The 22214-nt window shown below is 44.6% G+C and overlaps 1 protein-coding gene across 9 annotated transcripts; it reads right to left on the reverse strand.

The window, feature by feature from the left end:
• Positions 1-14981: 14981 nt before the first annotated feature.
• znf646 (zinc finger protein 646) lies at positions 14982-21893 on the reverse strand. Of its 9 annotated transcripts, XM_061265137.1 has the most exons (6): positions 21107-21729; positions 19884-20612; positions 19321-19421; positions 18070-19224; positions 16905-17876; positions 14982-16812 (listed from the first exon to the last, which is right to left on the reverse strand). In XM_061265137.1, the coding sequence occupies exons 2-6, from the start codon at positions 20391-20393 to the stop codon at positions 16077-16079; spliced, it is 3474 nt and encodes a 1157-aa protein (XP_061121121.1). In that variant the 5' UTR covers positions 20394-20612; positions 21107-21729; the 3' UTR covers positions 14982-16076. The 9 variants fall into 9 exon arrangements, with proteins under 9 accessions (XP_061121121.1, XP_061121115.1, XP_061121120.1 ...); XM_061265131.1 differs by adding an exon at positions 21754-21893 and having other exon boundaries at positions 18070-20612; positions 21107-21245; XM_061265136.1 differs by having other exon boundaries at positions 18070-19421; positions 21107-21728.
• Between the last annotated feature and the right edge of the window lie 321 nt (positions 21894-22214).

Here is a 22214-nt window from a genome sequence, read left to right on the forward strand (position 1 = left end):
AAATGACAGAATATATTTTTTGACAAGGCCGGTCTTTTTAACTAGTTTTTTAGCATTTTTTTATGCGTGTTTACTATATTATCCGAACTAGTGTTGTATGCATGATGTGGGAGTGTCTTTTCTGCAGGCTGCCAAAGACGCGCTTTTCAGTGATTTGAATTGAGCTTTCTCGGCTACCGTACACTTCCGCTTCGGAGAGCAGGTAGCTCTTCAGGTTGTTACCTTTTGGGCTTTCGAGTGAGTCATGTCAACTTTTTCCCAAGCTCTTATACTTGCTGTATGTATGTAAATGCGTACATGTAAACAATGACATGAAAGGAGAATCATTGTTAGTCGTTACGTCAGTGGAACTCGCTAGCTCTCGTGAAACCAGAGGTGGAGCTTTAGCTAACACGCCCACCAGCAGCACTCACTCGACTGTCAATCAATGGGTCATCGACGAAAACGTTTGTCTTCAACGTTATTTTTCTATGTTTTTCCATGTCCAACTTGAAGACTGGAGGCTCCACGTCGGCTGCTGGTCGTCTATCTGCATATCTCGAAAGGTACCTCCTCATTTTCCATGTAGCATTATGCCTCTGGTGACTAGCAAGGTGGACCTTGTCCCGTTGATTATTTGGGCCACAGTAAAAAGAAACAAAATAATTGCTCTACGGTCGTTAAAGTTACATGTCAATGTAAGAAGTATCGTTTAGAAAAATGTACTTGCATGTTAACTTAAAAAGTATATTTTTGATCATAGTTGGTACACGTGAAAAGTGAAAGTGCACCACTTTGTTCAAATCATATGACTTGAATTAAAAAAAATATATAAATATAAATCTAAAAAAACGAAAAACAGTGTATTAGTTGGTAATGTTATGTGCTTGAGGAGCTGATGTGCGATGTCATATTGTCATGACACACCAGGGAGAAGGTGAGCACATGCAAGCAGCTGACATCTCTCACAAAACCTAAGTGCCAGGTACTGCACAATATCAACAGCATCATCACACTCGTCTGGATGTGTTTTTTGATGACATTGATGCAAACCAAGTTAGTCAGAAACATATATTTAACTGATTTGGTTTGCGTCAGTGTCATGGAAAAATGTCTCCAAAAGTGAGTGGTGGTGGTACTGTGGAGTACCTGGCCCTTAGGTTTTGTCCCAGTGAGAGATTTTTTGCATGTGCTCACCTTCCCCCTAGTGCCTGCCACGAAAAGTAAGTGACATCATACCTGAGTTTATTAAGCACTTCAGCTGCTTCCATGCATTCAGGCAGGGCCTTTCCAAACTGCTTTTCTATTCAATAAATTGTTCAAGTGGAATGCGAGTCTTTGTGATTCCTGAGCAAATTTGCTCATTTGAAGTCTTTCGTGCTTGGTGGTCACTGCATTGGTAAAGTACTGTTTGAAAACCTAAGTGTCCACCCAAGTTTTCAGCCTTGAGGTGAGTGTCATTGCAACAGACACGTCTTTGCTGCTTCGCTCTGTGTGCACATGAGTCAAAGTGATGCAATTGTACAATTGCAGTCACTTTGAGTCATGTGGAGACCGAGAGAAGCAGTCAAACACTTGGCTCTGTTCAGTGTCTGAAGGCAAACACTCAACTCCAAGCTGAAAAGAGGCTTCCAAAACCTAAGTGCCACTTTGCCCGCCTCCTAACTCTGCCCAAATTCAGCCTGGCCAATCACGGCTCGGCTCAAAATTTGCATAGCCACGCCCACTTTCTGACAGCCAATCAGAATGCAGCATTTTCACATCTGTGCACATCTGACCAATCAAATTGCTTCGTTTTTAGGAAACCACGCCCACTTTAAAGCAGCCAATCACAGAATACCTCATTTGCATATCCACGCCCACTTGTCAACCAATCACAGCCTTTTATTTTACTGGCTCCACCCAGTTTGAGCTTTCAGCCAATCATGAAACAGTATTCCAATCAGGTTCCGCCCCTTTTCTCAAATTAATTCACAAAAAAATCCGTAAAAAAAAAATCCAGGAATTCTTTAGGGGGGAAATTTTTTTAAAAATATTCTTTTGGAAAGAAAATAATTTTTAGTTTTAAAGTTTAAGTTGTGATGTTTGAAAATGAAGAGTGTAAAGTTTGTATCATTTGTAATAAGCTTTATTTCTTTTGCAGAGTAAACAATCACAACAAAGTAACAAGTTGAATGGCAGTCTGCTTGTCGGCCGGTGGGACGAGTGGTCGGCCGGTGGGACGAGTGGTCGGCCGGTGGGACGAGTGGTCGGCCGGTGGGACGAGTGGTCGGCCGGTGGGACGAGTGGTCGGCCGGTGGGACGAGTGGTCGGCCGGTGGGACGAGTGGTCGGCCGGTGGGACGAGTGGTCGGCCGGTGGGACGCGTGGTCGGCCGGTGGGACGCGTGGTCGGCCGGTGGGACGCGTGGTCGGCCGGTGGGACGCGTGGTCGGCCGGTGGGACGAGTGGTCGGCCGGTGGGACGAGTGGTCGGCCGGTGGGACGAGTGGTCGAGTGGTCGGCCGGTGGGACGAGTGGTCGGCCGGTGGGACGAGTGGTACTCCATGCCTGGACCTGAGACAAAAAGAGATTGGTAGGTAAAAAGCTAAGTCAACATTTCGTGCGGAAATCTTTTGGCATGAAACATACCAGTGCGCAAGTAGAGTTGTTTATGGCACCGCGTACTGCAAGCTGCATGACCAGGAAGCCAATTTTATTCCTTGCTGCATGACTCAGGAAGTTGATTTTGTTCTTTGCTTCCTGTCAGAAAATAGGAGAAAGAAATTATGAGTAAAGATAAGTGTGCAATGAGGAGGATTTAAAGTGCCTCACTTCTCAGGTTGCCTTAGAGCTGAGTAAGTAAGAACACCAAAGTGCTGCTGGTAAGCGGCTTTACTCTTGTCCTCAGCTTCCACTACGAGTAGATGGTGCTCCACACTGGACAAAAAAAAACAAAAAAACAGTTATTCAAATTTTGAAACAGGTTTGCTAAAATGTCATTTACTTTCTTTCCCTTACCAGCGGAGGGCTCTTCAGGCAGCACAGATCCAGGTGAACGAGCTCAGAGGCTGAAGACAAACTGGCAGGACTTTCACGTTCTGGACCTGGGTTTGCCACCTCTGCCTGGAAAGAAAAAGGAACATTGACACAACAATTCCATTTAAGCTTACTGGTTTTATATTCAACTGTAGAGTGGAAGCAGCCAGTCGCTGTTTCACAGGCAGAGTTCCTGAAATGTTGTAAAAATTCTCCAGGATGGATACCTGCACACAACACAAACCAATCAAGCTGCCATTTAGTACATTTTATTTGTGTGTCAACTCTGAAGATGGAGACAACCTGGAGGTACCTCTGCATGGCTTTGGAGGGCTTTTATCTTTGGCCAGCAGGTAGCAGATGTCCCAACTGCATCCTTACTGGAAAGTGCTCTGCAGGAAGAGGGAGGCATAAAAAAAATAAAGCGGGTAAGTGCTTTTAAACAATACCAAGTTTATAATCACCTGGACAAGAGGTTGATGATGCCACAAGATTAAAACCATGTAGAGCTTCACCATGCTACAGAAACTTGGTCCTTTGGTCCCACCTGGTGGACAAAAGGAGGAAGAACATGCTGAAATGTTTGACATGTGTCAAACGTTTGGACACGTGCGTGTTTCACCAGTGATGAATGGAGAGCAGCACCGGACGTCTCTCCAACTACAGCTCGCTGGTCTGAAAGACACGGTAACGTTACAACCATTCTGCTTTTACATTTTCAGCCTAACAAGCAAATTGAGCAAGAGTAGACCTGCAAGTGTCCCATGAAGCCATGCGAGGACTGCAAGGTGGCCATTTTGGACCCTGCAGACAAAAGAAAAAGAACAAATGTTTGCTTTAGTAAATTATAAAAGATGCCTTGCTAATAATTTTTTTTTGCCATTTTGCAGTCAACCTGTTCCCTCGGTTCCAGATGCAGGCCTGCCTGGGGACAGAAATGAGAAGACAATTAGAAGCAGTCGATTGAAAGAGTTGACTTTAAAACTCACAAAGTCAGTCGGCCATGACAGGCTCGTTTTGAGGGTTTGCACCTGCAGACAGAAAGTCGAATATTAACAGAAATCCATCGAAATACCCGTTTCAGTAATTCTCTGGTGGATTCATGCAAACGCTGCTATGTCTACTTACCTTCGGCCAAACGGCGCTGTCGTCCAGACGTCGCTAAATGTTTGTGCAAAAATAGGGTTAGTCATCTTTCCACACGGTGCGTGCCTCAGTTTTCAAAATGTGCATGTACTTACCCACCGTTGCATTCTTAAATTGTTTGGTTGCACGCCAGATAAATGCGTTTTGGTGGTCGTTGGAGATGTTAACTGCTAACGCTAGCTTCTGCAAACTTTTGAGCTTGCAAGATGGAAGCACGCCCAAAGTGCAACTAGACGCTGAAAGAGAGCAAAAGCAGTTAATTTCAAAAGGTTTAACAAAAGTTGAACACCCACCTTGTCACGTTTACACGCTGTTGTACGGCCGGCGCAGCAGGTGGACCAGAGCAACGTGGCTCTCGCTGTCAGTGGTGAGTGCAAGAATGAGCGTCGCGATCTTGACGCCTTTTATACCCTTTTTGTGATGACGTCATTAGAAGAAGAAAAAAAGAAAAAAAAAAAAACCCTTCAAACAGGCGCTAATGCGAGAGAAAATTTCGGAGGCAATGGTGTTATCCCCTCGACCATTGTCCGCTGAATGTTGACTAAAGAATTTTGTGTATTGTTCCAGATCATGAAGATATCTGCAATGAAGGTTCAGAATAACCTTCAATTACAATCACTTGAACATTGAATGTAAGATCTCGAATGGCCGAGTGGTTATAGCTTTTCCCTGGAGTTTGGGAGAGGCGGGTTCGATTCTTATATATCGCTGTATTTAATTTGCAAAAGCTGCAAAGAGCAAGTCTCGAACCCGAGGCTGCTGGACACCAAACCAAGTCATGAACCATTCAGCCATTTTGGCGTTGAAATTTTCTAAGTTTTTCTATGTATTCATAGTATACGTCTCACACAATGGATAAAATTACAAAATCACCGACCATTTGCAGAACACCACCTGGTGTAATGGTTAACGCTTTTGCCTTATGTTCGGGAGAACCGAGTTCGAGTCTCACACTGCGCAAACTTTAGCTCAAAGTCAGCTTCGTGTGGGGTTCGAACCATAGTCTCCCGAACACCGGGTAAAGTTAAAAACCATTATGCCATTTTGCCAGCGAAATCCGGCACTGTTATTTGGGAAGTGTACTGAAGAATTTCAACTTGTTCAAACTGCTAAATTACCATTGCTGCAATACTCAATGGTGTAGTAGGAAAAGCCTTTGCCTTGTGCGCGGGAGAACATGATTCGAGTCTTACGCTATGCAAACTTTAGCTGAAAGACTGTTTCGTGTGGGGCTCGAACCATGATCTCCCGAACACCGGGCAAAGTTATAAACCATTCTGCCACTTTGGAGGGGAAATCCCGCTGGGTTTGTTTTGGTAGTGTATTGTACACAGAGGACGTCTGGTCAGGAAAAAAATGGAAATTGACATGTTCATTTTACGCTGGGTTACATACAAGCGAATGGGGGCACTGCCATCTCGTGGTAAGTTGGCGTCATTACATGAACCGCTGTATTAAGGACAGTCAAAAGCCCATTATTAATTAAAATGATAATGTAATTAATATTTGATGAAAATAATATATAATACTAATAATGATTACAATAAAATCTATACAGAAATTAAATATATAAATAATAAATATATATTTATAAATGGATATATATATATATACATTCACTATAATAATTATTATTATTATATATTATTATTTTCATTAAATATTACTATATTGCAATTATTTATATAATTTAATTAATATAATATATTAATGTAATTAATATATGGTATAAATTAATATGATATATTAGTTTAATTAATATATTAAATGAGCTTTTGACTCTCGTCAATAAAGCGGTTTATGTAATGACGCCAAGCTACCGCAAGACGGCAGTGCCCCCATTCACTTGTGTGTAACCCAGCGTAAAATGAACATGTCAATTTTTCTTTTCCACCTCTTGCTTCACGAGAGCAAGCGAGTTCCACTGACGTAACGACTAACAATGATTCTCCTTTCATATCATTGTTTACATGTTTTCATTTACATACATACAGCAAGTATAAAAGCTTGGAAAAAGTTGACATGACTCATTCGAAAGTCCAAAAGGTAACAACCTGAAGAACTAGCTGCTCACTGAAGCGGAAGTGTACGGTAGCCGAGAAAGCTCAATTCAAGTCACCAAAAAGCGCGCCTTTGGCAGCCTGCAGAAAAGTGATTATACGTAGAGGACGTCTGGTCAAAAGGAAAAAAAAAGGAAATTGACATGTTCATTTTACGATGGGTTACACACAAGTGAATGGGGGCACTGCCATCTTGCGGTAGCTTGGCGTCATTACATGAACCGCTTTATTAAGGATAGTCAAAAGCCCATTATTAATTAAAATGATAATATAATAATATTTGATGAAAATAATAATATATAATACTACTAATAATTACAATAAAATCTATAAAGAAATTATATATATAAATAATAAATATATATTTATATATGGATATATATATATACATTCACTTTTATATATATATATATATTTATATATAATATAATTATTATTATTATATATCATTATTTTCATTAAATATTACTATATTGCAATTATTCATATAATTTAATTAATATAATATATTAATGTAATTAATATATGGTATAAATTAATATGATATATTAATTTAATTAATATATTAAATGGGCTTTTGACTATCGTCAATAAAGCGGTTTATGTAATGACGCCAAGCTACCGCAAGATGGCAGTGCCCCCATTCACTTGTGTGTAACCCAGCGTAAAATGAACATGTCAATGTCCATTTTTTTCCTTTTGACCATTTGAATTGAGCTTTCTCGGCTACCGTACACTTCCGCTTCAGTGAGCAGCTAGTTCTTCAGGTTGTTACCTTTTGGACTTTCGAATGAGTCATGTCAACTTTTTCCAAGCTCTCAATCTGCTGTATGTATGTAAATGCAAACATTTAAACAATGATATGAAAGGAGAATCATTGTTAGTCGTTACGTCAGTGGAACTCGCTTGCTCTCGTGAAGCAAGAGGTGGAAAAGAAAAATTGACATGTTCATTTTACGCTGGGTTACACACAAGTGAATGGGGGCACTGCCGTCTTGCGGTAGCTTGGCGTCATTACATAAACCGCTTTATTGACGAGAGTCAAAAGCTCATTTAATATATTAATTAAACTAATATATCATATTAATTTATACCATATATTAATTACATTAATATATTATATTAATTAAATTATATAAATAATTGCAATATAGTAATATTTAATGAAAATAATAATATATAATAATAATAATTATTATAGTGAATGTATATATATATATATCCATATATAAATATATATTTATTATTTATATATTTAATTTCTGTATAGATTTTATTGTAATCATTATTAGTATTATATATTATTTTCATCAAATATTAATTACATTATCATTTTAATTAATAATGGGCTTTTGACTGTCCTTAATACAGCGGTTCATGTAATGACGCCAACTTACCACGAGATGGCAGTGCCCCCATTCGCTTGTATGTAACCCAGCGTAAAATGAACATGTCAATTTCCATTTTTTTCCTGACCAGACGTCCTCTGTGTACAATACACTACCAAAACAAACCCAGCGGGATTTCCCCTCCAAAGTGGCAGAATGGTTTATAACTTTGCCCGGTGTTCGGGAGATCATGGTTCGAGCCCCACACGAAACAGTCTTTCAGCTAAAGTTTGCATAGCGTAAGACTCGAATCATGTTCTCCCGCGCACAAGGCAAAGGCTTTTCCTACTACACCATTGAGTATTGCAGCAATGGTAATTTAGCAGTTTGAACAAGTTGAAATTCTTCAGTACACTTCCCAAATAACAGTGCCGGATTTCGCTGGCAAAATGGCATAATGGTTTTTAACTTTACCCGGTGTTCGGGAGACTATGGTTCGAACCCCACACGAAGCTGACTTTGAGCTAAAGTTTGCGCAGTGTGAGACTCGAACTCGGTTCTCCCGAACATAAGGCAAAAGCGTTAACCATTACACCAGGTGGTGTTCTGCAAATGGTCGGTGATTTTGTAATTTTATCCATTGTGTGAGACGTATACTATGAATACATAGAAAAACTTAGAAAATTTCAACGCCAAAATGGCTGAATGGTTCATGACTTGGTTTGGTGTCCAGCAGCCTCGGGTTCGAGACTTGCTCTTTGCAGCTTTTGCAAATTAAATACAGCGATATATAAGAATCGAACCCGCCTCTCCCAAACTCCAGGGAAAAGCTATAACCACTCGGCCATTCGAGATCTTACATTCAATGTTCAAGTGTTTGTAATTGAAGGTTATTCTGAACCTTCATTGCAGATATCTTCATGATCTGGAACAATACACAAAATTCTTTAGTCAACATTCAGCGGACAATGGTCGAGGGGATAACACCATTGCCTCCGAACTTTGCAGTGCTGGTTCGAGGCCCGAACCCTCCAGAGAATTGTCTTTGCAGTTTTTCTCTCGCATTAGCGCCTGTTTGAAGGGTTTTTTTTTTTTTCTTTTTTTCTTCTTCTAATGACGTCATCACAAAAAGGGTATAAAAGGCGTCAAGATCGCGACGCTCATTCTTGCACTCACCACTGACAGCGAGAGCCACGTTGCTCTGGTCCACCTGCTGCGCCGGCCGTACAACAGCGTGTAAACGTGACAAGGTGGGTGTTCAACTTTTGTTAAACCTTTTGAAATTAACTGCTTTTGCTCTCTTTCAGCGTCTAGTTGCACTTTGGGCGTGCTTCCATCTTGCAAGCTCAAAAGTTTGCAGAAGCTAGCGTTAGCAGTTAACATCTCCAACGACCACCAAAACGCATTTATCTGGCGTGCAACCAAACAATTTAAGAATGCAACGGTGGGTAAGTACATGCACATTTTGAAAACTGAGGCACGCACCGTGTGGAAAGATGACTAACCCTATTTTTGCACAAACATTTAGCGACGTCTGGACGACAGCGCCGTTTGGCCGAAGGTAAGTAGACATAGCAGCGTTTGCATGAATCCACCAGAGAATTACTGAAACGGGTATTTCGATGAATTTGTGTTAATATTCGACTTTCTGTCTGCAGGTGCAAACCCTCAAAACGAGCCTGTCATGGCCGACTGACTTTGTGAGTTTTAAAGTCAACTCTTTCAATCGACTGCTTCTAATTGTCTTCTCATTTCTGTCCCCAGGCAGGCCTGCATCTGGAACCGAGGGAACAGGTTGACTGCAAAATGGCAAAAAAAAATTTATTAGCAAGGCATCTTTTATAATTTACTAAAGCAAACATTTGTTTTTCTTTTGTCTGCAGGGTCCAAAATGGCCACCTTGCAGTCCTCGCATGGCTTCATGGGACACTTGCAGGTCAACTCTTGCTCAATTTGCTTGTTAGGCTGAAAATGTAGAAGCAGAATGGTTGTAACGTTACCGTGTCTTTCAGACCAGCGAGCTGTAGTTGGAGAGACGTCCGGTGCTGCTCTCCATTCATCACTGGTGAAACACGCACGTGTCCAAACGTTTGACACATGTCAAACATTTCAGCATGTTCTTCCTCCTTTTGTCCACCAGGTGGGACCAAAGGACCAAGTTTCTGTAGCATGGTGAAGATCTACATGGTTTTAATCTTGTGGCATCATCAACCTCTTGTCCAGGTGATTATAAACTTGGTATTGTTTAAAAGCACTTACCCGCTTTATTTTTTTTATGCCTCCCTCTTGCTGCAGAGCACTTTCCAGTAAGAATGCAGTTGGGACATCTGCTACCTGCTGGCCAAAGATAAAAGCCCTCCAAAGCCATGCAGAGGTACCTCCAGGTTGTCTCCATTTTCAGAGTTGACACACAAATAAAATGTACTAAATGGCAGCTTGATTGGTTTGTGTTGTGTGCAGGTATCCATCCTGGAGAATTTTTACAACATTTCAGGAACTCTGCCTGTGAAACAGCGACTGGCTGCTTCCACTCTACAGTTGAATATAAAACCAGTAAGCTTAAATGGAATTGTTGTGTCAATGTTCCTTTTTCTTTCCAGGCAGAGGTGGCAAATCCAGGTCCAGAACGTGAAAGTCCTGCCAGTTTGTCTTCAGCCTCTGAGCTCATTCACCTGGATCTGTGCTGCCTGAAGAGCCCTCCGCTGGTAAGGGAAAGAAAGTAAATGACATTTTAGCAAACCTGTTTCAAAATTTGAATAACTGTTTTTTTGTTTTTTTTTGTCCAGTGTGGAGCACCATCTACTCGTAGTGGAAGCTGAGGACAAGAGTAAAGCCGCTTACCAGCAGCACTTTGGTGTTCTTACTTACTCAGCTCTAAGGCAACCTGAGAAGTGAGGCACTTTAAATCCTCCTCATTGCACACTTATCTTTACTCATAATTTCTTTCTCCTATTTTCTGACAGGAAGCAAAGAACAAAATCAACTTCCTGAGTCATGCAGCAAGGAATAAAATTGGCTTCCTGGTCATGCAGCTTGCAGTACGCGGTGCCATAAACAACTCTACTTGCGCACTGGTATGTTTCATGCCAAAAGATTTCCGCACGAAATGTTGACTTAGCTTTTTACCTACCAATCTCTTTTTGTCTCAGGTCCAGGCATAGAGTACCACTCGTCCCACCGGCCGACCACTCGTCCCACCGGCCGACCACTCGTCCCACCGGCCGACCACTCGTCCCACCGGCCGACCACTCGTCCCACCGGCCGACCACTCGTCCCACCGGCCGACCACTCGTCCCACCGGCCGACCACTCGTCCCACCGGCCGACCACTCGTCCCACCGGCCGACCACTCGTCCCACCGGCCGACCACTCGTCCCACCGGCCGACCACTCGTCCCACCGGCCGACCACTCGTCCCACCGGCCGACCACTCGTCCCACCGGCCGACCAGCAGACTGCCATTCAACTTGTTACTTTGTTGTGATTGTTTACTCTGCAAAAGAAATAAAGCTTATTACAAATGATACAAACTTTACACTCTTCATTTTCAAACATCACAACTTAAACTTTAAAACTAAAAATTATTTTCTTTCCAAAAGAATATTTTTAAAGAAATTTCCCCCCTAAAGAATTCCTGGATTTTTTTTTTACGGATTTTTTTGTGAATTAATTTGAGAAAAGGGGCGGAACCTGATTGGAATACTGCTTCATGATTGGCTGAAAGCTCAAACTGGGTGGAGCCAGTAAAATAAAAGGCTGTGATTGGTTGACAAGTGGGCGTGGATATGCAAATGAGGTCTTCTGTGATTGGCTGCTTTAAAGTGGGCGTGGTTTCCTAAAAACGAAGCAATTTGATTGGTCAGATGTGCACAGATGTGAAAATGCTGCATTCTGATTGGCTGTCAGAAAGTGGGCGTGGCTATGCAAATTTTGAGCCGAGCCGTGATTGGCCAGGCTGAATTTGGGCAGAGTTAGGAGGCGGGCAAAGTGGCACTTAGGTTTTGGAAGCCTCTTTTCAGCTTGGAGTTGAGTGTTTGCCTTCAGACACTGAACAGAGCCAAGTGTTTGACTGCTTCTCTCGGTCTCCACATGACTCAAAGTGACTGCAATTGCATCACTTTGACTCATGTGCACACAGAGCGAAGCAGCAAAGAAGTGTCTGTTGCAATGACACTCACCTCAAGGCTGAAAACTTGGGTGGACACTTAGGTTTTCAAACAGTACTTTGCCAATGCAGTGACCACCAAGCACGAAAGACTTCAAATGAGCAAATTTGCTCAGGAATCACAAAGACTCGCATTCCACTTGAACAATTTATTGAATAGAAAAGCAGTTTGGAAAGGCCCTGCCTGAATGCATGGAAGCAGCTGAAGTGCTTAATGAACTCAGGTATGATGTCACTTACTTTTCGTGGCAGGCACTAGGGGGAAGGTGAGCACATGCAAAAAAATCTCTCACTGGGACAAAACCTAAGGGCCAGGTACTCCACAGTACCACCACCACTCACTTTTGGAGACATTTTTCCATGACACTGACGCAAACCAAATCAGTTAAATATATGTTTCTGACTAACTTGGTTTGCATCAATGTCATCGAAAACAACATTCAGACGAGTGTGATGAAGATGTTGATATTGTGCAGTACCTGGCACTTAGGTTTTGTGAGAGATGTCAGCTGCTTGCATGTGCTCACCTTCTCCCTGGTGTGTCATGACAATATGACATCGCACATCAGCTCCTCAAGCACATAACATTACCAACTAATACACTGTTTTTTGTTTTTTTAGATTTATATTTATATATTTTTTTTAATTCAAGTCATATGATTTGAACAAAGTGGTGCACTTTCACTTTTCACGTGTGCCAACTATGATCAAAAATATACTTTTTAAGTTAACATGCAAGTACATTTTTCTAAACGATACTTCTTACATTGACATGTAACTTTAACGACTGTAGAGCAATTATTTTGTTTCTTTTTACTGTGGCCCAAATAATCAACGGGGACAAGGTCCACCTTGCTAGTCACCAGAGGCATAATGCTACATGGAAAATGAGGAGGTACCTTTCGAGATATGCAGATAGACGACCAGCAGCCGACGTGGAGCCTCCAGTCTTCAAGTTGGACATGGAAAAACATCGAAAAAGAACGTTGAAGACAAACGTTTTCGTCGATGACCCATTGATTGACAGTCGAGTGAGTGCTGCTGGTGGGCGTGTTAGCTAAAGCTCCACCTCTGGTTTCACGAGAGCTAGCGAGTTCCACTGACGTAACGACTAACAATGATTCTCCTTTCATGTCATTGTTTACATGTACGCATTTACATACATACAGCAAGTATAAGAGCTTGGGAAAAAGTTGACATGACTCACTCGAAAGCCCAAAAGGTAACAACCTGAAGAGCTACCTGCTCTCCGAAGCGGAAGTGTACGGTAGCCGAGAAAGCTCAATTCAAATCACTGAAAAGCGCGTCTTTGGCAGCCTGCAGAAAAGACACTCCCACATCATGCATACAACACTAGTTCGGATGATATAGTAAACACGCATAAAAAAATGCTCAAAAACTACTAAAAAGACCGGCCTTGTCAAAAAATAATATTCTGTCATATTGTTTGACTTTCATACAAATTTGTGTTGTACCTTTGATCAAGTTTGACAGTGATCGTAAATTATTTAAAATAATTTATATGGGGCCGGTAGCAAAGGCCACTTTGCTCATTAACTTGGTAGCCAAACGGAACCGAGGGACGCCCCTTCCTGACTACTACGGTGCAGAACTGCGCCTTCCGTGCTTGCACTACCCAGGTAAGCACAATAACTTCAATTTAAATTTTTTGAGAAACACACATTCTCTGTTTAAATGATGAATTATGGCTTTCGGTTGTCATGCGATCGTGTCAAGTTAACGAGTCCCTCACGTCGATACTGCTAGATCGAACGAGTGAAATGTGTATTTCATTTGCAGTTGATATTATTCGGAGCAGTTTTGTCAAGGAGATTTCATTTGAAGGCAAGGCTCTGGTCACCGGGGCAGGAAAAGGTAAACACAATAGCAAAAAGACTGCTATTATTATTATTATTATTATTTTTTATTATTATTATTTTGCGCTATAAACTGACTGTCCGCTGTATGCACAATTGCTCCATTACGACCATGTTGCGCTTATTTATTTATTTATTTATTTATCTATTTATTTATTCACTGCTCTTATTTATTCATTGTATGTGCCTTCTTGTTTTTACTTTTTGTATTTTTTACTTGAATGCTTTGTTTGTCCGTGGGACTTTGACTTTGATTATTTTCATTAAATAATATTATAATTTTAATTAATATTGGGCTTTTGAGTCAAAAGTTTTGACTATCCTTAATAAAGCCATTCATGTAATGACGCTAACTTACCACGAGACGGCAGTGCCCCCATTCACTTGTATGTTACCCAGCGTAAAATGAACATGTCCATTTCCATTTCATCATTGCTCTTTCTTTAATGACAATATCATTTTAGTTCAGTTACAATATGGTTATTAGAACTTAAACATATGAGTATTTAATTGTACATTTAAAATATCATCACATAAGCCGAATTAAATAAATACGTACGTCGTACGATATTAAACATACAGGCTTTTGACTTAAAAACCCCAATAATAATAAAAGTACATTTCAAGCCAGCAACACTCGCTCGAACACCTCAGACCTAGGGTTCGGCTCCCCACCCCTGCGAAATGTGCTAAGCACGAACGTTTCATCACTTGTCAATTTCGCCAAGTACAACACTATTACTACTTCATTTCACATTCGGTTTATTTTGCCTAGTACGACACATTCGAAATTTCTGGTCATATAGAACTTTGTTGCAAGATGGAATACATTGTCTTGAAACATTACTATATGCTGACGGTACGCTGCACAATTGTCCAATTGTTTGATCAGCCTGACCTGGTTGTAGAGACGAGTGGAACCCCGAGCTCAAATGAGACACTCTGGACCTGAATTGGGACATTAAAACGTAGCCTTTTGTTTGTTTGTTTGTTTTCACCTGAAGACGTGACGTCACGTCCGTCAACTTAAACCGATCTTCTTCTCCTGCTTGCCGGACGGCGCTTTGCACGCTAGCGCCGTCTGGTGACCGCCATGACGGCTTTGGTGTAACCTGGAAATTGTTGTTTCAATTTTACACTACAAAAATGAAAAGTGAATTGGAAACCATGCCATCAATGCAGAATACGGTACGTCGTTTTTAGGCACCGTGCTGTCGCCTTCTGCTGGTCACTATGTGAAATGCGGGCGGTTACAATTTAGGGAACTGGTTTTCTGTTTGTAAAGATGCGTGAAGCTGTCAAGGTGGAGAAAAACATTTGGAAGACACGTTCTAACGTTCAATTATTATTCAATTATATTATTTAGCTCAATGTTACTCAATATTCGTAGCATTTTCCAATAATGTGAAGGGATAAATAATGACAGTTTATTAATAATTTAATGGTGCATTTACTTTCTGTAATTTAAACTACTAATAACATTTTAATATTTGATACTATATGTATCAATTTAACTGTGGCACTTTTGCATGCAAACTACAGATGGGGTAAAGTCAACATCGATATACTCGTGAGATAAAATCATGACACTACACTGTGTGTGTATTGAACAGGGGCCGGCAGCTGACTGAGCAGTAGGCGGGATACACCCTGAACTGGTTGCCAGCCAATCGCAGGGCACACAGACAGACAAACAACCAGTCACACTCACAAACTTAGCTACAGAAAATTACGAGTGTCCAATGAAATGTGGGAGGAAACAGGAGGCACGTGGGCACGAGGGGATGAGGTTGGGGGGGGCATGCATACGCTGCACAAGACCAGCACCTCCCAACAGTGAGGCGGACGTGCTATCCAGTGCTCTGTCTTATGCGAGAACATTAGTAAGTTTCAGCATACAAGGTCACTTAACAAAAACTTAAATTAGTAAGTAGACTAGTAGTAACTAGATTCAAGTCCATCACTTTGAGTGAGCCTTGCACGAACTACAATGAGGTATTTGACGGTTTTCACACAAGAGGTGTGTGATGTGAGCAGTCACAAACACAACATACACCACCCCTAAAAAAGTTCCGGTTGTTTGGCTTTTGGAAATGCATTTCAGGAATCCGTTTACAAAAAGTGGTTGATCCTCAACTATCATTGACAAAAAGCAGTTGATCCGATCCACTCCGGCACCACAAACCGTTCGGCTCATTGTTTGGGAAGGAAGAGTAACCTGCACACAAAGCACTGAAAAACGGAAACGTTAGATTTCGCTCACTTGAAAAGGTTCGCTTGCCCCCCCCCCCCAAGTGTCCAATTTTTTTGGGAGTGGAGTATACATTTTATGTTTCTTGATACAGGCACTGAAGAGTCGCTGGAAAAGCGGGCCACGCTATACGGATCACTTTGGTTGTTTCTCCGTGAGGAAGGTGAAGTGACGCGCGGCGTGACTCGAGAACAACATTTAGAAGATGCGAGGAAATCACGAGTCGGAGGTACGAGCGGTACGAGTGAGAGGCGACCTTAAAGGAAGGAGCCCATGTCCAAGCCCATGAAGCCGTTAGCATCCAAGTTAAACGCTGAGGTGTCGTCGTAAGCGTGATGGTTCTGGTGCAACTTCTCGTGGTGCCTCAGGTTGGACTTGTTGGAGAAGCTTCTGGCGCACAGCGCACAGGAGAAGGGCTTCTCTTTGCTGTGGATTCTCCGGTGACAGATGAGCTGCGTGGATACGCGGAAGGCCTTGCCGCACTCCAGGCACTGGTAGCGCTTGGGTTCCGTGTGAATGCGCCGGTGGTTCTTGAGGGCCATCAGGTTGGAGAATTCCTTGTGGCAAGCGCTGCAGGTGAAGGAGCCCGTCTTGTGGCTGTTCTTGTGGTTGAGGAGAGAGCCGGCGTGGCGGTAAGTGCGGCCGCAGTGCTCGCACACATGGCTCTTCTCCGCCTGGTCGCCGGCGCTTTCGGGAGAACGGGACACAGGCTCGGTCCAGCTAAGGCCGTTAGCCTCGAGTTCACCCGAGCTGCCAACGTTGGAGCGATCCTTGGAGTGAACCTCCATGTGGCTCTGCAAGTGTGCGATGAGGCAGAAGGTCTTGCCGCATTCCGGGCAGCAATGGCGCCTCATCTGGGAGTGGATCTGGAGAGCCAGGGGGTCCGGGAAGGTCTGCAGACAAAGGCCGCAGTGGTGGAGGTTTTCAGAGTGAGTTTTCTTGTGGTTGAGGAGGGAGCCGGCGTGGCGGTACGAGCGCCCGCAAAGGTCGCACCTGCGGTGGCGGCAACAGACGGATATCACGCTCACAACCTGGTGCAGGTGACATTTGCTGGCGGGCTTGCTCATTGTAATGGAACAACTCACCTGAAGCACTTGTCCTGGCTCTCTTCTGGCTGCGTCCCGTCCTCTCCACAACCCCTTCGGCAGCGGTGCCTCTTGAGTCCGGACCTTCCCCGGAAGCTCTTGCCGCACGCCGGACAGCTGAAGCGGGCGCTGGCGCGGTTGTGGACCTTCTGATGGTTGTGGAGGATGCTGGCGAGGCGGAAGGCCTTCCCGCACGTCAGACACGCATATTTCTTCTGCTGCGTGTGGATGCGAGTGTGGTTGCGCAGCGCCATGGGGTTGCTGAAGGGCTTGGCGCAGAAGGTGCAGGAGAAGTGTCCCGTCTTGTGCGTGTTCTTGTGGTTGAGGAGGCTGCCCGCGTGCCGATAGCTACGGTGGCAAATGTTGCAGGGGAACGCACGCTCTTCCTCGTGGCTCGCCGGGGAGCCGTCGCAGGCGTGGGCTGCCAATTGGTCACGGGACGGAAACGTCTCTTTACATCGTTTGCACTTTGCAGCTCGAGACCTCGAGCTCCGCCCGCCGCCCTTCTGGGAGTCGGCGCAGATGTGAGCCGATAGCTGCCATTTTCCACGGAAGCCTTTCCCGCACTTTTGGCAAGAATGCTTCCGACTGGCAAAGTGCGTGCGCAAGTGGTTCTTGACGGCCAGTTGATTGGTGTAAGCTTTGTTGCAGATAGAGCAATAATAGTGGCCTGTCTTGTGGGACTTTTTGTGGTTGACCAGACTGCCGGCGTGGCGATATGTGCGCCCGCACTGCTCGCATGCAAAGGGTCGCCTGTCGCCCGTGCGCTCCGATGTGTCCGCGGCGGCCGCTCGCGTCGTTCGTTCCGGCGCTTCACGGGCAGCCTCGGCCTCAGAATTGTTCATCTGCATCAGGGCCTGGATCTGGTTGTTCAGCTCTTTGATCTTGGCTCGGTTCTCCTTGTGCCTCCGGAGGTGGATCAAAAGCTGCTTCTGGATTTTGAAGGCTTTGCCGCACTCGTCGCAAGTATGCCTGCGGGGGGGGGGGAAGATGAAATTAGACTCGTTTACATCTCAAAGTAAAACAAACACATTTGGTGAGCACACTGAGTATGGAACAAGCGCTGCACAATAGAACATAACTTAAACCTTGTCATAAATGATAAAAGCCCACTAAGACCACACGAACGTTAAGGTGGAGTGTCTGAGTTGCACGTGTACTTTACCGCTTAATGTCAAAGTGGGACCTCTGGTGGTTCTTAAGAGCCAACAGGTTGTAAAAGCGTTTCTGACACACGCTGCACTTGAACACTCCTGTTTTGTGAGACTTCTTGTGGTTGAGGAGGGAACCCGAGTGTCTGTACGAGCGGCCGCACTGATCGCATCTGTACTGACGGTCCTCAAATTGGTCTCTGACGTGGCGCCGGGCTTGGTGCTGCAAGTTCTTTGCTTTTACTTCCACTTCCTCGCCGCTTTCTGCCGCTGCCGATTCCTCTTCTTTCTTCTCCGCCGCGCAGTTGTGGCTTTCCAGATGATGGTCGTCGGCGCAGAAGGTTCCACAGCGACCGCAGATGACGCTTTGCGTCTCCTCCTCGCACGCTTGGCCCTCACTCGCGCCGACGCCGTCTTCGCCTCGGTGCTTGACGTGCTCGAGCTGATGGGCGAGCAAGTCCTGCCGGCTGGCGAAACTTTCGCCGCAGGAACTGCAGATCATCATCTCCTCCGGTTCCTCGTCTCTGGCCTCCTCCTGGGAGGATAAGGACGAGGGTCCCGAGCTGGCGGTGGCGCACCGGGACCGCGTGTGACCTCGGAGATGGCTCCTGAGGGCCTGCATGCTGCTGTAGCTGTTTCCGCAAATGGAACACTGAAAAAGGTCGCCATCGTCTTCTTCGGCCATGCCGCTCAGCTGCTCGCCGCTCAGATTTTCTTTGAAGCTCTGCTCAAAGTAACTCTGATGAGCGCTCTCGTTCAGTCCTTGAAACTGCGCGACGGTGCCCTCAAAGTTCCCGTCGGCGTTGTGGCCCCCGCTCGAGTGCTGCTGTTGAAGCAGGGGGCACGAGTGCGCCATGATCCCGGCGATGTCCGCAAAAGAGTCCCCGCAGTCGGCGCACATGTGCCTCTGTGTGGAAAGCTCGGCGTGAGGTGGCCGCACGCTCGCATCTGGAGCAGAGTCCTGACGATCGAGGTACGTGCCGAGTCCAAGATGAGGATCGTTGTTGTCCTCCGCATCCTGTGTTGAGAAGAAAAGCCCCTGGTCGCTGACTGGAGAAAATTGTTCAGAAGCGAGCCAGTCCCCCGCTCCGTTGGGGTTGAATGAGGATTTGTGACCCTTGTGTAGGCGGAGGTGACTCTTGAGCGCGGCCAGGTGAGGGTACTTCTTCCTGCAAACGGAGCACTGGTAAATCCCCACCTGATGTGAGCGCTTGTGGTTGATAAGGCTTCCGGAGTGGCGGTAGCTCTTGCCGCAGATCTGACACCTGAAGGGACGCTCGTCGGAATCGGCCGCGGAAGCGTCGTCCCTCCCGGACGCATTCGGAAGCGGATTGAGAATTCCGGGGTCCACGGGCGGGGGTTGTCCCTGAGAGCAGTCGGAAGACGGTGTTTGATTACTGTTTGAATACATGTGACCGCGCGGCTGATCAAAACCTTGACAATTATCGACCGATGGCAAGGGAGCGAGATCGTTAGGAGCTGCGTAAAAGCTGGATTGAGGCGAGGTAATGTTGTTGTATGGCATATGGGGGCTCTCCGCTGTGTTGTCCTCCAGGCCAAAGGTTGCCGACGATGAGTTGTGCATTTGGATGTGCTCCTGGAACTCCTCCTCACTAGGGAACACAACCTGACACAAATGGCAGAAGTTGACGGGACCGTCCGGACTCTTTGGGGAAAACTGCTCCTGTGTGGCGTTAGCGTAGAAGCCGGACGCTGAGCTACTGCCTCCGCCGCGGCCGCTTCGGATTTTGTGTGTCCTCTGGTGGCTGTAGAGCGCGGCCATGTTGTTGAAGAGTTTGAAGCAGACGGTGCACTCAAATATTCCCACCTGGTGAGTCTTCTTGTGGTTGTTCAAGCTTCGGAGGTGAATGTAAGTCTTGTCGCACAGGTCGCACTTGAACGGTCGGCCGTCGGCGTCATCGGACGAGTCACACTGCGGTCGGTTGTGATCAACGAGGCCGTTCTCCGCCTGGATCGACTGGTTGTTCCAATGATTATTTGCCATGTCTTCATACTCCTCGTCCTCAGTCTTTGATTGCGAGACACGGTGAGCCCGCTCGTGCGTAGCGAGTTGCGTAGCCAGGCGGAAAGCCTTGCCGCATCGGGAACAGGAGTACTTTTTGTGAGCCGTGTGACTCCGCATATGACTTTTCAAAGCCAAAGCGTTTGAGTTCTCTTTGCCGCACAAATGGCACTCAAACAATCCCACGTCGTGAGCCTTTTTGTGATTGGCGAGGCTGCCGGCATGTCTGTAGCCACGTCCGCATTCGTCACACTTGAACTTGCGCTCCTCGTCCTGCTCCAGGTGAGCGTCCGTGTGCTCTACAAGCGTGGCCATGTCAGGACAGAACAGCCCGCACTGTTGGCACAGGAAACCTGCCGTCCATGCGCCGTCATGCGCAGTCGTGACGATGAAGAGCGAAATAAGCGCACCAGGTTGACAGCGTATGCAGGAGGGGAATACATTTGATGCCTTTCTTGTCCATACACAATGGAGAACAGTCGTTTAGGTCAGGAGGGTGTCCAGAGTGGCCACGCAGTAGAAGATAAATCCTGCCTTTGGGGGAGGAGACAAACATATATTAACTCTTCATACAAATTTAAATGTAACAGAAGCAACCCATAAGGATTAACATAAAGTACTTTCTTTAGTCAAATACTGTACACTCAGAATAAAACAATGATTATTTTAATGTAACTATAGACTGTAAATTAATTGCATGGATTGCTATTTATCACAAAAAATATAAACAGCAAGATGAGTAAGTCAACGATTCACATCCGGTAACTCTTTGCACTGTCAGGCTAATTACATTAAACCAGGACTGTCTTCACGCCGCTATTAAACTATTGCAGAAAACGGTTGGACATAAATATACACTTTTCGGAACGTGTGGAAACAAGCATTAATTGAGTGCAGGCCAATAGGTTGCGGTAGTTAGTACCAACGTTAGCGGCGCGACAGGCTAGCAGCATCTCAGCTAGCAAAACAAACATTGCAACAAAAAGAGACAGGAAGCGGAACGTCAGTAAGGGCAATAAAGCAAATACCTCCAATATCGACTCCACGCACATTCCAGGAGACATTTGCCCACTCGTTATCTGACAAAAGAACTTATTTTGAGGTGTATAACGATCAAAAGGGACTCTCTTCTTCCAATTGTCTTATTCTTCAACACTGCTCTTGTTGCTAGGGAACAGGAAATGTGCAGCCGCAAAATACTTCCGTCACTTCATCGACCACATTTGAATAATAACGCACGTTCCATTATTTTCAACCGTGTTTAGCACTGTTTTCGTTTTTAGTAAACAATTGTGTGATAATGGGATGCAAAGGAATCACCAAATTAACTGTTTACACGTTAGACTTATTTTTAAAAACAAGTTCAGCACAGTGCATGTGCAAGTGACGTCTAAACTTCCGCATGTCAGACTTCATCAATTTGTATTAAACTTTTAAGTACAAAACATTTGCATTTAATCATTTGTTTGCTTTCACTCATTTATTTAGCAACATTTATTTTATTTTATTTTATTTTATTTTATTAATGCGCAATTCCAATCACTAATGTACAACAGCCTGCCACGCCCGCCAACATTTTAAACGCCAAAAATTCAACTCGGGTCGAGTATATTAAAAAATAAAGACAAAATTGTTATTATTCCATATTTTGCATTGTAAACACAAGTTACTCCACTTTTGGTAGTCGAAACTGTCCGTCATCGTGGTCCTAGCGCCGTCCCACTGTCACTGTCAGCCAGTCAAAACGGTCCACCGTGGTACGACAACAACTCCACTCGTTTTTTTCTTTCTTTCTTCCGATTACTGTCAACCCACAACGAATGCCCTGCTGCAGGTGAGGCTGTCATCCGTTTGTTGAGTCCAAGTAAAATAATAAAAAATGTGAAAACAAGCTGATGCCGTCGAGTGCAGGCGGTCCTAAAGCCAGCCATTTTGAGTTGAATTAAATTAGCCAGCGTGCTAACGCGGGCGAGACATGCACGTAGTATTAAGAATTTATATGCACGGTTGCATGCATTCAACACTGACACCTAACATCGCATGTTGTTGTGATCGTCAGCAGCAACAGCAAAAACAAACATAAGCGGCTTTACGTCGCCCACTTCCTGTCGTCGAGATGGTTAGCTTATTGTCCCT

This window comes from Syngnathus typhle, linkage group LG18 (assembly GCF_033458585.1).
Source record: "Syngnathus typhle isolate RoL2023-S1 ecotype Sweden linkage group LG18, RoL_Styp_1.0, whole genome shotgun sequence".
NCBI classification, from domain to species: domain Eukaryota; kingdom Metazoa; phylum Chordata; class Actinopteri; order Syngnathiformes; family Syngnathidae; genus Syngnathus; species Syngnathus typhle.